General features: G+C 36.1%; 1 protein-coding gene across 8 annotated transcripts in view; it reads left to right on the top strand.

The window, feature by feature from the left end:
* kcnma1b (potassium large conductance calcium-activated channel, subfamily M, alpha member 1b) overlaps positions 1-8,839 on the top strand; it is a 99,850-nt gene extending 91,011 nt beyond the window's left edge. For all 8 annotated transcript variants that reach the window (XM_079851159.1, XM_079851160.1, XM_079851166.1 and 5 more), the window contains 3 exons: positions 1,004-1,219; positions 3,459-3,487; positions 5,091-8,839. In XM_079851159.1, the coding sequence (XP_079707285.1) occupies positions 1,004-1,219; positions 3,459-3,487; positions 5,091-5,239 (394 nt within the window). In that variant the 3' untranslated portion in view covers positions 5,240-8,839. The remainder of the gene's footprint in view (positions 1-1,003; positions 1,220-3,458; positions 3,488-5,090) is intronic.
* Positions 8,840-13,343: the final 4,504 nt, after the last annotated feature.

The raw sequence follows: 13,343 nt of genomic DNA, 5'->3' as shown, positions 1-13,343 counted from the left end.
ATACCATCATATATGTAGGCTACGCACACACAACGAGCGCATTTATCCCAGAACACACCATTGTTTTGGATACAACACGTAATTAAAAACCGACCAATCAGGTTGTGAACATATCCCTATGCCTTAGGCTCAGTGTTAAAATGCCAATGTGAACGCTAAGCGGACCAGGACTAAATGTTTTTTTGTTTGTTATTTTGTCTGGAGCAAACGAGCCAAGCGAACTGAACACACCCTATAAGTAACGTTGAAGCTACATGTCCACTAACTCAGAGTATTAGTAGCCTGTTTGTTTGGGTTCAGATTAGGAGAATAAGTTACAGTATATTCAGCCGAATGTCTGAAGGGGACCATCAAAATAATGTTAGAAACAGATTTTTTATAACAATGCAAAATCAACTTTTGATCAATTTAATGCTTCCTTGCTGAATAAAAGTTTTAATTTCTTTCAAAACTTTTGCTTATATGTGACCCTGGATCACGTCACCAGTCTCGAGTCGCACGGGTAATAATAGCCAACAATACATTGCATGGGTCAAAATGATCAATTTTTCTTTTATGCCAAAAATCATGAGGATATTCAGTAAAGATCATGTTCCACAAAGATATTTAGTAAATTTCCTACCGTAAATATATAAAACATGTGTTTCTGTGAGTGAATGCTGCACAATCGCCAACATAAATGTAGAACTTTAAAGGAGATTTTCTCAATGTTTCCATTTTTTTGCACCCTCAGATTCCAGATTTACAATAGTTGTTTCTCAACCAAATATTGTCCTATCCTAACAAACCATACATCAATGTAAAGCTTATTTATTCAGCTTCAGATGATGTATAAATCTCAATGTCAAAAAATGTTCCCATGTGACTGGTTTTGTGGTCCAGGGTCACACATATGAGCAAGTTATTCCTCTTTTCTTCAGTAGATTCCTTTCTTCACTCACTCGTTTGGTGTCGGCTGTAAGTATTGGCAGTGGTGTGTGAACGTTTGTTTGTCTCGTCACAGATACGTGATCACGAACCCTCCGTACGACTTTGAGCTGGTGCCTACAGATCTGATCTTCTGCCTGATGCAATTCGACCACAACGCCGGCCAGACCCGCCAGAACCTGTCCACCAACTCCACCAACTTCCCCAGCAAGAAGAGCCCGTCGGGCCAGTCCATCCCATCCTCCACTCGACCGGGCCGGAGCCGGAGCCGGGACCAGCGGGACAAACAGAAGTACGTTCCTCTGTAAGCGTTCGAGCTGTGCCTGTTTGAGCGTGTGACGACACGGACTCATCATCACACGGGTCGGTGTATCGAAACGCAAATTACGGACTTTATTTTTTTACTTCAGACGTATCAAATGTTTACTTAGCATTATAGATGTTGCATCTGTGTAAAGCACCGGCCACCGTTTACACGAGAAACTTGTGGGATGATTAGTATGTCTTTCACGGGTAACACTGTGTCGGGTCGATTCATCAGTTTTACCACTTTGCACTTTAACTGCACTTTAACCCTCGACTCTCACGACACCGGACCTGACGAGTGAACGCATCACGCCTTCCTAATGTTCCTGTCTCAGATCACCGTACAGTGAGCTCCAAACGGCTGACGCTTGTCAATTAATTATACATTAAATTGAAATATTACAAGTCAATAACAAATGTTATATTCATTTTTTATTGAATAAATAATATTACATTTTTTTGATCAGATAAATTGCAGTCAAAATTGAAATAAACTTTGCAATTTGCGATTTAGATTTTGATTCACAACACATTATGTAAAACATTTAATGTATTTTTGCAATAGAGAAAAATCTGTATAATTCATAGATAAAAAATTAATTAACAATATATATTTGAAATATAAATTTAAAAAAATATATGAAGGACGACGAATGAAAAATGACAAATAAAGTGAACAGATCTGAAGTCTGAAGTCAATAAATCATAAAAATGATCTATAATTTGCAGGGAATTTTTTTAATAAACGTTTGCAATTAAAACATTTATACTAACTTTAGATTCACAACTGAAACGATGTCAAACAAACATTTCATGGATTCTTGCAATAGAGAAAAATGTGTTTAATTCAATAAATTACAGATCCATAAAATAAATGAACAATAGATATTATAAATATAAAAATATAAAGGTTGACGAATGAAAACCGACTAATAAAGACTAATAAAAATTTGTTTTTTTGATTATTGACCTCTAAATATTGCAGAATCTGAAATATTATTAAAACATGTACGATTTTTCAGCGTTTGGACTCACTGTATTCATACATTAATATACTGTATGTGCTCATAAAGAATGTTAGTATTTTTCTGTTCGATTCACTGCCTTCTTGAGACGACGGATGACAGAATGAGAGTATAATCACATGATCAGCCTTGACAGAAACGCATAGCATATGCATGAAGACGTGCTTTTACGTTTGCCGCTGTGTGAAACATGCGCTTTTTGGCAAAACGTCACTCATGTTTCCTGACCAGGTTTTATAGTCAGGTTAGTGACAGGTTAATTGTGATTTAAAAACCCGACCTGAACTGAACCTGACGGACACACACTGAGGAATGATCATTGGTCGGGCAGATCGGACGTCTCGCGATGGGAAATCGAGCGTTGTTCCCGGGATGTTGGCTTAAAGCTCATGCTCAGATGTTTCTGTGCTATTAAGAGCTAGCGCTTCTCACAAATGTTTTATCTTCCACTTTCAATATTTCTAAGGCTGTTAAACACTTTTGGACTGAACTTGATGTCCAGTTTGGTTGGTACAACCTAATATATAAGAATGCTGCGATGTCTGAGGAGTTTTTGTAAAGACGCAAGCGGGACGTTTGTTTGCTTTCTCTGTTTAATTCACGTTCATTGCTATAGTAACATGCTCACACCAAAGTTTTGATTCTCTCAATATCAAGTGTAAGAGATTTTTCTTATATGATTATAATGAACTAGTGTATGCGACATCTTAAACATAATAATAAAAAAATTCTGTATTAATGATGTGAAGTCTTTGCTTTTAAAACACTCAGAACCTCAGCTCAGTGACATTTTAAATGATCTTTAACGTAAGCACAAATGCATTTTTTTAAACACGTGCATATATATATATACATATGTAACACTTTACAATAAGGTTCATTAGTTAACATTAGTTAACTACCTTAGTTAACATGAACTACGAATGAACAGTACTTCTGCAGCATTAATAAAAGATTATATTTGTTAACATTAGTTAATGCACTGTGAACTAACATGAACAAACAATGAACAGCTGGATTTTAATTAACAAAAATTAATAAAAATGTTTTGCTCATTGTTAGTTCATGTTAGTTAATACATTAACTAATGAACCTTATTGTAAAGTGTTATCTATATATATGCATAAGATGATTGAGTTGCATCAGAGAATCAGGATGTTTCCACTTACACCATTTACCTGTACCTTTCTTTACCTAAAGTGCGCCCAGGACGAATAGAGGGGTCTCAGGTATGGAAATAAATGCATGTCATTATTGCAACCATCTCTCATAATTCTGATGGTTATGAGCTGAAAACTCGTGCATTCAAACCGTCACGCCGGCATTGATTCTTTGCTTTCTAACTGAAAGTAAAGCCGCTTTTTTTGGCCGTTCTGAAGGTCATGTGTGCAGTGCATGTGTCTTCTCTAGATTCAGGAGATCTGCTTTCCTTCAGTCGTTGTCTTGATACATACGAGCTCCATAACACAATGCTTTTACCATGGTGACCGTCTGTAGAGACTGAGCTAGCGTGTGTGTAGTCCTGTAGCACATTCTTCCTATGTAGTTTGCATGGTTTTGATTTCCAAACATTTGAGCATGATTACAATGAAATCATTTTAAAAAGTCCCTACATTGCAAATGATCTCAAATGCATTCATCAAAAAAAATAATAATATAAAAAAAAGTCATACATTTGCACTAGAGAATCAGACAAGATCAAGAAATCCTACAAAATATTGCTGATTTTTTTTTATTCAAATATTCAAATAATGCTAATTAAATCAAATTCCTTCATTTACATTTAAACAATAAAAAAAAGAAGTCACAAACATAGATAAATGCACAAGAAATACGAGCTCAAGAAATCCTACAAAATATTGCTGAAGAGTTTCGCTGTAGAAACTACTTTTTTTTTTTTTTTTTTTTTTTTTTTTTACGTTTTTTATATTGATAAATGCACAAGAAAATAAAAGTTCAAGAAATCCTACAGAATATTAATGATTTTTGTATTCCAATATTATTAATGTCCAAGAAATCCACAAGAAAATGTTCAGCAATATTGAGCGTCACTGGAGGAACTGCTCTTGATTTGGCTTTTTATTTTTTATTTTAACCAAAATATAATGTTTTTATAGATAAATACATGATCAAGAAATCTTATAAAATATTGGTGATTGCTACTGATCTCAAATACCTTCACAAAAAAAAAAAAAAAAAACATTAAATGATTACAAAAAATAAATAAAAAACACTTGCATTATCAAGAAAATACAAGATTAAGAAATCCTACAAAATATTGCTGAAAAAGTGTACAAAAAATCTTGCTGATTATAAAAACTCCTTTATTTAACTTGCATTTACCAGTATATTCCATATTAAAGGGACAGTTCACCCAAAAATGAAACTTCTGTCCTCATTTACTCACTCTCATGTTGTTTCAGACCTGTGTGAGTTTCTTTCTTCTGCTGAACACTAAAGAAGATATTCTGAAGAATGTTCGGCACCCATTGACTTCAACAGTAGGAAGAAAAAAATACTATCAACTGATTACCAACATTCTTCAGAATATCTTCTTTAGTGTTCAGCAGAAGAAAGAAACTCACACAGGTCTGGAACAACATGAGAGCGAGTAAATGAGGACAGAAGTTTCATTTTTGGGTGAACTGTCCCTTTAAATCATCCCAGTTTGCTTCACCGTAAGTGAAGCCGTCCGCCTGAATGCAACATGTACATTATAAGAACTGCACATTTCCAAACTCCTCAATGCACGAGAGTATGCACAGCTGAACGTCTGCTTTCCCGTGTGTGTAGAGCATGCTTCAGGCCGTAACGATGTCAATCATTCTGCAGACAAAAACTGGTACGCAGATGAACCCGACAACAGCTTCCCCAGGAACACACAGCTCAAACACACCAACACACACGCAGCCAATCAGATCAATCAGTACAAGTCCACCAGCACCATCATCCAGCCAATCAGAGAAGTGGAGGAGCCTTGAGACGACACACTGAATGTGAACGTGACGTGGGTTATTCATCGACAGACTGTCTATATTAGATTGTGTGCATTTTAATAATGCTCATTGTTTTTCCTGCTCTCATCGACTTGAATAAATGTACAACCTGTAGACCTTATTCAGAGCAGCGCCGTGTGACCGCGATACACTCGCCGGGCCTCGTTTATAAAATGTTGTGTTGAAACCGTCCTGCATTTGATCTCAGGATCATTTCTCAAATGTGCGCACATGTGATTCAGAGAACGTGAAGTGAAAGGTTTAAATTGAATGGTTTTACCTTGTAAAGCCGACCTAATTAAAGCTGCAGTTCGTAGTTTCTCCTCTTTGTCTCCATCTCTGTTCGGAATCTGCAATTGCAGTTATTCGCGGAATGATCAGCTTTACGTGGGTTGTGCTTCGGCGCGGATGAATCCGATGTTTTGAGAAGAACGTGCGTCTGTCAGTCGCCGCCGGTGTGGATCCTGGCATTCACAATCACACATTATACTTTTGGGAAGTTTGACCAACATAGGAATTTACACTGGAAAATGTGTAAATCTGATCCACTTTTGTTCTGAGCAACTAAGGGGAAAAAGCATTGCAGTAAATCACGCTGATTAAATCTAACGATCGCTCATCATATCACGTCAAACTGTGCAAATTATACTTTGTTCTCAGATTGTTAATGTTAACATCATCAGCATTGCGTGACATTTAAAGCCGATATTATCCTTGTTTCCGCACGGGCCGGTGTCAGTCTCTCTTGTTCTGTAGCCGCTCCGAAGTCCGAAGACTTTCGTGTTTTACAGCGGGTGAATCTCCAGCTGGTGATCGTCGTTTGAACCTTTCTGGATCCGCCATCAAATTGCTCAGTTTAATTATATCCAGTGCTGTGAGAAAAGCCTATAAATCTCCAGCATCCTCACACTCATCGCCGACTAGCCGAGACTCTTCTCTATGTGGACAGATGTGACTTTACACTAGGGCTGTCACTTTTGTAAAAAATCCTGTTCGATTTTTGAGACATAAGTGTTCATTGAATCGATTGTAAACTCGATTTTCCATGTCTAAAGACGTTTCCATTTTCAACGCCAAATTTAGGCCAATCCACGGACAACTAACAGGCATTAGGACGAACGTAAAGATCAGCAATATTCCTGATGATTTATTGGCGTGAAGTTTCGTGCACAATGACAAACAGGAGTGCAGCATTCTCCAAAAACAATAAGCAGAGTGGTCTGCCATAACATCAATGAGAAACATCACTGCCGGTTCAACATGCCTGTGTTTACCATTAGAAATGTACTAATTTCACCTACGTAGGCGACTGTAGCCCTAATCTGTGTCTGTGTGCATGAGACTGTCTGAATACCGGCAGAATTCACATTTTTGTAGTAAAAAGAGACACATTGCAGAAGTATAATCTGCTGTTATGCGTGTGTGTCAGCTGTGTGACGTGTGTTCGCTGCGGGCGTATCGTGACGAGCTGGACGCGCTCCGAGAGAAGGCCGTTAATCGATTCCCTATTTTCGTTTTCGAAACTTGTGTTGATTGGTCCGATCGATTGTGCAATCGATTTTCGAACGTAAAGTGACAGCCCTACTTTATGTGGACGGATGTGATGGAATCACACAAAGACATGCTCGAATTTCCCACGGAAATCCACCAGTCCCACTGGAGTTAAAAACATTACAAGCATACCGTTTTGAATCAAGCTACGGCAAGCGGAGAGCTTTCAACACTTTTCATGTACTTGCTCAATTTATTTTGGATAATTTTTAACCCAACAAAGTTACGGACTGCAGCTTTAATGTCATTAACTAATAAAAGCGTGCTAGTCAACGTCCAAACCCTTTACTTGAGAACAGCAAGCGGCAAGAAGTGTTTAGATTTCCACATAGTAAACCAACTTTACACACACCTGCCAATGGCAAACTTACCAGCCATAAAAACAAAAAATACTGACGCAGATTTAAACTCGCATTTGGCGCTTGGCGAGTGTTCATTTTACAAGGAAAACATCAAAGACCGTTTTTATTCATATGAACGTGTGGATTTTAGCGAACACACACACGTGCATGTTTTATAAATGAGGCCCACTGTGTGTTCAGTGGCATCCGCTGTATAAAGCTGCTAGATCACTTATTTTCCATAACTCATATTGTCTCAATTATTTTTTTTGTCTGCTGAAATTTCTCGGAAAGCTTTCATTCCCTCTGAAATAAATCAAAGATGGCGCTGCCGTGAATAAGGTCTTTCTATTTATGGATAGATTGTTACCAACCAGTTGAGAACCTCTGGTTTTGGAAATAATATAGACGTATACTTAAAGAAGAGATGAGCGTAGGATGTTCTACACTTACTGTAGATGACAGAAACCTCTTCTAAATGTAATGTATAAATTAGAGTTTTATTAGGTTAATAGGCACTTAATTGGATTTACATCACTCTATTCGCAACTTATCAGAGGGAAATCCTCTCTTCAAGCCAAAGAGCTTTGATCTGGTCATGTGATTTGATCTGGTCATGTGATTTGATTTGATCTGGTCATGTGATTGATCTGGTCATGTGATTTGGTCTGGTCATGTGATTTGGTCTGGTCATGTGATTTGGTCTGGTCATGTGATTTGGGCACAGGTCGCGTAGAGCGGGCACAGGTCCTCCCTCGGTCCGGGTCTCTGTCCGGCACCGGATTGGCACCAGAACCCAAAAAACCCAATCCAGATGCTGGACACATTTAACCTAAACTGCGATTATTAATGAATGGCAGCTTCGCCATGTTCTTGTACTATGCGTTGTAGCAATAAACATGCTAAACATCGCATTATTTCTTCTGATAACTATGCTTTTTTTTTTTTTTTTTTTTGTACCTCAAGTATAAATTGTGAGGGTTAATACATACTCAGCTTCATGAACCTGCTCAGATGAGGTTAAAGTTCATGGCCTGTACGACAAACATTCACTGATTAGTGCCGTTTCTGAGAGCGATTAAACGCATTCCACATCTCGTGCCGATCTGCAGTATTTTAGACGTGTTTTTTATTTATTTAACCCTTTGCTTTCAATCTGATGAGGTTTGTACTGTTAATAACAAAGTGCTGTTAGTCATTATATATGTGGCCTTGAGCATGTGTGTTCACTTCTTCAGTCATTCCAGAGTTTTCAGGTTAAACGCGTGCGTATTTATATGTTTCTATATATATGAGCCTTAACTGAGCTGATGTGAGATCAGTGCCGGGCAGAACCGGACCCGAGGGAGAACCGCTCACACACAGACCCGCTCCAGCGAACAGTATCTCGACATTTAAAGACTGGATGACTGAAAAGTGACATGAATTTGCTCAAGGTGTTTGATTATTATGTGTCATTTTGGTGATTCACACGAACACTGATGTATTTAAAAGGAAATGTCTTAAGCATTCAGTGCGAATCGCGTGGTTTGATGCCGTGAGACCGGACGGGAAGATGAAGATCTCGTGCTGCTGGAGTGTTTAACATGGCAACGCTGATATAAATACAATATATTATATGTACAAAAGGCTGTAAATAAAATGTACATGATTTTATTTTGTATTTTCACAGAATAAATATGGATGTATTAGTGCTGGTAACTCTGTAGTTATTTGATGCTTTTATTCAAAGTCAAGAGTCTTGATCAAAGTCATAAAAACTACAGGTGAAATGCTTATTACAGAAACATACAAACAAACTAATGAAAATTAAGTGATGAATAAAAACTACATTAGTACTCATTTATATCATTTTTGAATTTATAATTAATACATATATTACATGTATAAATAATACATTTTATAAATTTATATTTATTAATTTACTTAATATTATACATTAATATTAATTTATAAAAAAATTAAGTGTTGAATTATGAATGATGAACTAATTGATCAATTAAAACTAATTAAATTAAATAAATAATAAATTGTATAAATGTATATACATTTATAAACTTAAATATTATTGAATTAATATTATACATTAATATTAATTTATAAAAAAATTAAGTGATGAATTAAAAAAAATATGAAATATATGTATGCCATTAATTAATATATGTACATTAATATTAATTTATTAAAAAAATATTTTTTTTATTAAGTGATGAATTAAAAACAATTATGAAATAAAAAAATATTTGTATAAATGTATATGTATTTCATTCATTAATATATGTACATTAATATTAATTTATTAAAAAATTCAAAGATGAATTAAAAAATTTAAGAAATAAACGAATTAATGAATGACTGCATAAATAAATTATATATATATATATATACACACACACAAAAACAATTTTTTTCTCATTTAATTAAAAGTAATTAACTAAATTTAAATAATCAAACAAAAGTTTGTAAATATATACACACATATATTTCCAAATTTGTATGTTAGATATAAAAAGCATTTAAAATTTACCAAATAAAATGTCAAATGTAATTATATATTCGTTTCGCATTGGTTATGATGCCAAACAACTCAAAAGAATTCAATCAGGAAACTGGATTTACACACTCCATTAGCGGAGATCATGTGTGATCGTCAATGTCACAACCACTCCCGTCCAATCAGCCGAGACATGAACAGCATCAGACCTGTCTCTCACCTGAACTCCTGCATCAGCACCACGGTCTCCATGACGACAGGGAGCTCTCAGTGTTCTCATCACAGAGAGTCCGGCTTGATGAAGTCTTCTCCGGGAGCATGAACTCAGAGGCCATCGGAGACTCTGACAACAGGACAATGAGACGAGTGTGTTCGTTAGTGTTCAGTCTTCATTCACACGGACTGATAATGCAGGAGAAAACAAAGCCATGGGGAAACTGCTATTGCTCAAAGCTCTTTCTGTAATAGATCAAGACACTTTCAATACTGTAAAACTAAGAAATCCATTAAGTATCAACTTTCCCATTAAATAAATCTGCTGTTCGTTTACTCGCCATCATGCCGTTCCAAACCTTGTATGACCTTTTGTTCTTTCTGTGGAACACACAATTTGATTATTTTTTATTATATTAAATGATATTTTACACATTTTATTCCAATATAAAATGAAAGCATGGCCTATAAAAGGATAGTCCAAAAAAAAAAATATATATATATATATATATATAATTTTTTTTTTTTTTTTTTTTTAATGGAACAGTTTATTGAACCTTTATGCAAAATCAAAAAAAAAAAAAAAAAAGTTTGCATGTTGCTGAGTATCATATTTGATATATCAGATTTTCATCATGGCTAAAATACACAAACGGAGCAAAAACGTAATTTTGTGCAGATGTTTTTTATATGACCAAAAAAAGTCAGATGAAATCATGATGCTTGTAATATAAATCAATGAGACCTTTATAACATTAAAGATGACACTTACACAAAATGCATATAAATATCAGTTATTGCTCTAAATCTTGCAATATGTCTTAGTAAGATGATATTTATTTTAAATGCTTAGTTTTAGAATCATAATGCAATGCAATACAATGAACTAATAAACCTTCCTCAAACGCCTGATGATCATATTTGATACTTGTGATTTTTCTATAAAATTATGTTTGGATATTCAAGTATAGTGTAAGTGTTCATCTTGAAATATTACTAACAATATCAAAGTTATTCTCATCTTTACTTTATAAAAATCAGATCAGATTTGACAGCAGAAAGACACGTGAAGCACGAGCTGATGGACGTTTGTATTGATTAAACAGTCTAAACCAGGGTTCACCAATCTCGGTCCTGGAGGGCCGCTGTCCTGCAGAGTTTAGCTCCAACACACACCTGTTTGAAAGTTTCTAGTATGCCTAGTGAGACCTTGATTAGCTGGTTCAGGTGTGTTTAATTGGGGTTGGAGCTAAACTCTGCAGGACAGCGGCCCTCCAGGACCGAGATTGGTGAACCCTGGTCTAAACTATCAGTCAGATGTAGAAGATTGACTGTGGTCAGGTTCATCAGCAGTTTCGATCATTCATAAGCATTAGAAATTTGCACATCAAATATGATACAGTAGGATTTATAGTCTTAAGATGCATTTAGAGCGAGTTCTCTGAGGTCAAGAGCAAAATCAACACGTAAATGCAACATAAACCGTCTCGCATATCTGAGGGTCAAAGTTGTGCTTCTGCCCCGGAGCGACAGAAACACCCCGAGACTCGCGCGAGTCCGCCGGCCTCGGCACACATCGACTCCTGAACGACTGCCAAAGGCCATCCATCCATTTTACATGAGCTCTCATCCTTCAGGAGAAGCTCCTGACTCTCACACACGGCAGATCAAACATCAAACACGCGTTTCAGAGTTTACAAGCTGTTAAAACGCCAGCGAGGCCAGAGTGCTTTCAGAAACACACTCATAAAACTGTGAACAGAGATGCAACCGAATACTAAAACATACTTTTCAATCTGAATTGAGTTTGCTTAGGACGCCGAATTCAAATCTGAGTTCAAACAAATCAAGATCATTTTTAATGATACTTTAATTTTGCACAGTATGAAGCATATGGGATTTCTAAACATTTCTTTATACGTTTGAAATGTCACCTATATGTAATGCTTTAATTGTAAAAATCTCCCAACATTAACTCATTTAGGCCTAATTATTTGCAATAATTGAATAATTGCATAACCAATAATTGAATACACGTTTCTTCCTAATTGATAAAAAATGATGTCCCTCGTTTCCAGTCATCATTCTTGCTGCACTGTGTTTTCTTGATGACGTTTGCATTGTATTACAGTACATATTTCTGTGTTTGTGTTTTAAATGTCATGTTTGTTCCTATATTGGGATGCTTTACACACGTCCAGCTCAGATAAAGCTCTGGCAGGGTGAAAAACGAGTGTGCGGATGGAAAGGATTGCGGTGTGTAAGGCGATGCTGTTCTTTTGCTCGCGTGCTTCCAGTTCCACAATGATCCGTGACTTTAATTCCCACATTATTGATGGGCTGTTGTCAGAAATGGCCAGCTCAGCTCAGCAAACCGGCCAGATCACATCTGATCATCACAGACATCAGTTACACACACACACACACACACACACTCCGTCCTGAACATCCAGATCGGGTTCTTAATGACTTGTCAGAAGAGACGTCTAGATGGATATCAGGAGATTGTATCAGTGAAGACGTTCACATTCTCTGAATTGTTAATATGGATCATTTGAACTCTGTTCAGTAAAATAAAGGGATGTCTGATATTTAACAGATTAAACATCAAGTACCAGCCATGCCTTTATTTTACAGTGTTTATGCTTATGGAAATATTACCATACTGTAGTATTCACACATTGTACGCAATGCGACTGAAATTACTTTCTCTCTTTTATATATAAATTGCAGCGTTATCTCATATTCCGCTCTTAAGGCGAGAGACACTACAGGTGAATAGGGTAAAATGTTTAACTAGCAGATATCACAATGAAACTTTCCCAGTTGATTACTACATTAAGATGAGAAAAAAATGTATTACAAGTTTTCTGTAATTTGATGTTTAAATATGCAAATTAGGCATTGTCTAATTAAATATGCGCTAATTTGCATATATATATAAATAAAGAAAACCGAAATCTGAGTATTGGATAAAGCCAGGTTCAAAATTATTTTTTCATTGTGTTCACATATTGGATGGGAAAAAAAATGACAGAGGGATTTATGGATATCTACTTTTGTTATCCTGTAAATCAGAATATACTGTCAAAACCCTTAAAAAAATGATTTTCGCCATGCTTTTTGGAATAAAATGTTATATAAATCAGGCTAGGAATAATATATTTACAAATCCCTCTGTAAACGTCTTCATAATATAACTAGGTATAAGACTGGAAAGTTTGGTGTGTATCGGTGCTACTGAAGTGGAGATTTCGGACTTGGAGAATGAGAGAAAAGTCATTTTGAGAAAACGTGCTTTAAAGATTTATCATCAGCCAATGAGATTGTGCATTTAGAGTTAATTCCCCCCATTTACTTTCACGATTGGTTGCTGATAAAAAGGAAATGACCATATTTGGATCCGACAGCATTGTACAGGAGAGAGAGAGCTTTCTAACGGTGTGTGTGATGACAGGGTGCAGACAGCGATCGCGGAGCAGCGGGAGGA

This window comes from Squalius cephalus (assembly GCF_949319135.1).
Source record: "Squalius cephalus genome assembly, chromosome: 19".
Taxonomy (NCBI): domain Eukaryota; kingdom Metazoa; phylum Chordata; class Actinopteri; order Cypriniformes; family Leuciscidae; genus Squalius; species Squalius cephalus.
This window is presented reverse-complemented; position numbering and strand designations above follow the sequence as displayed.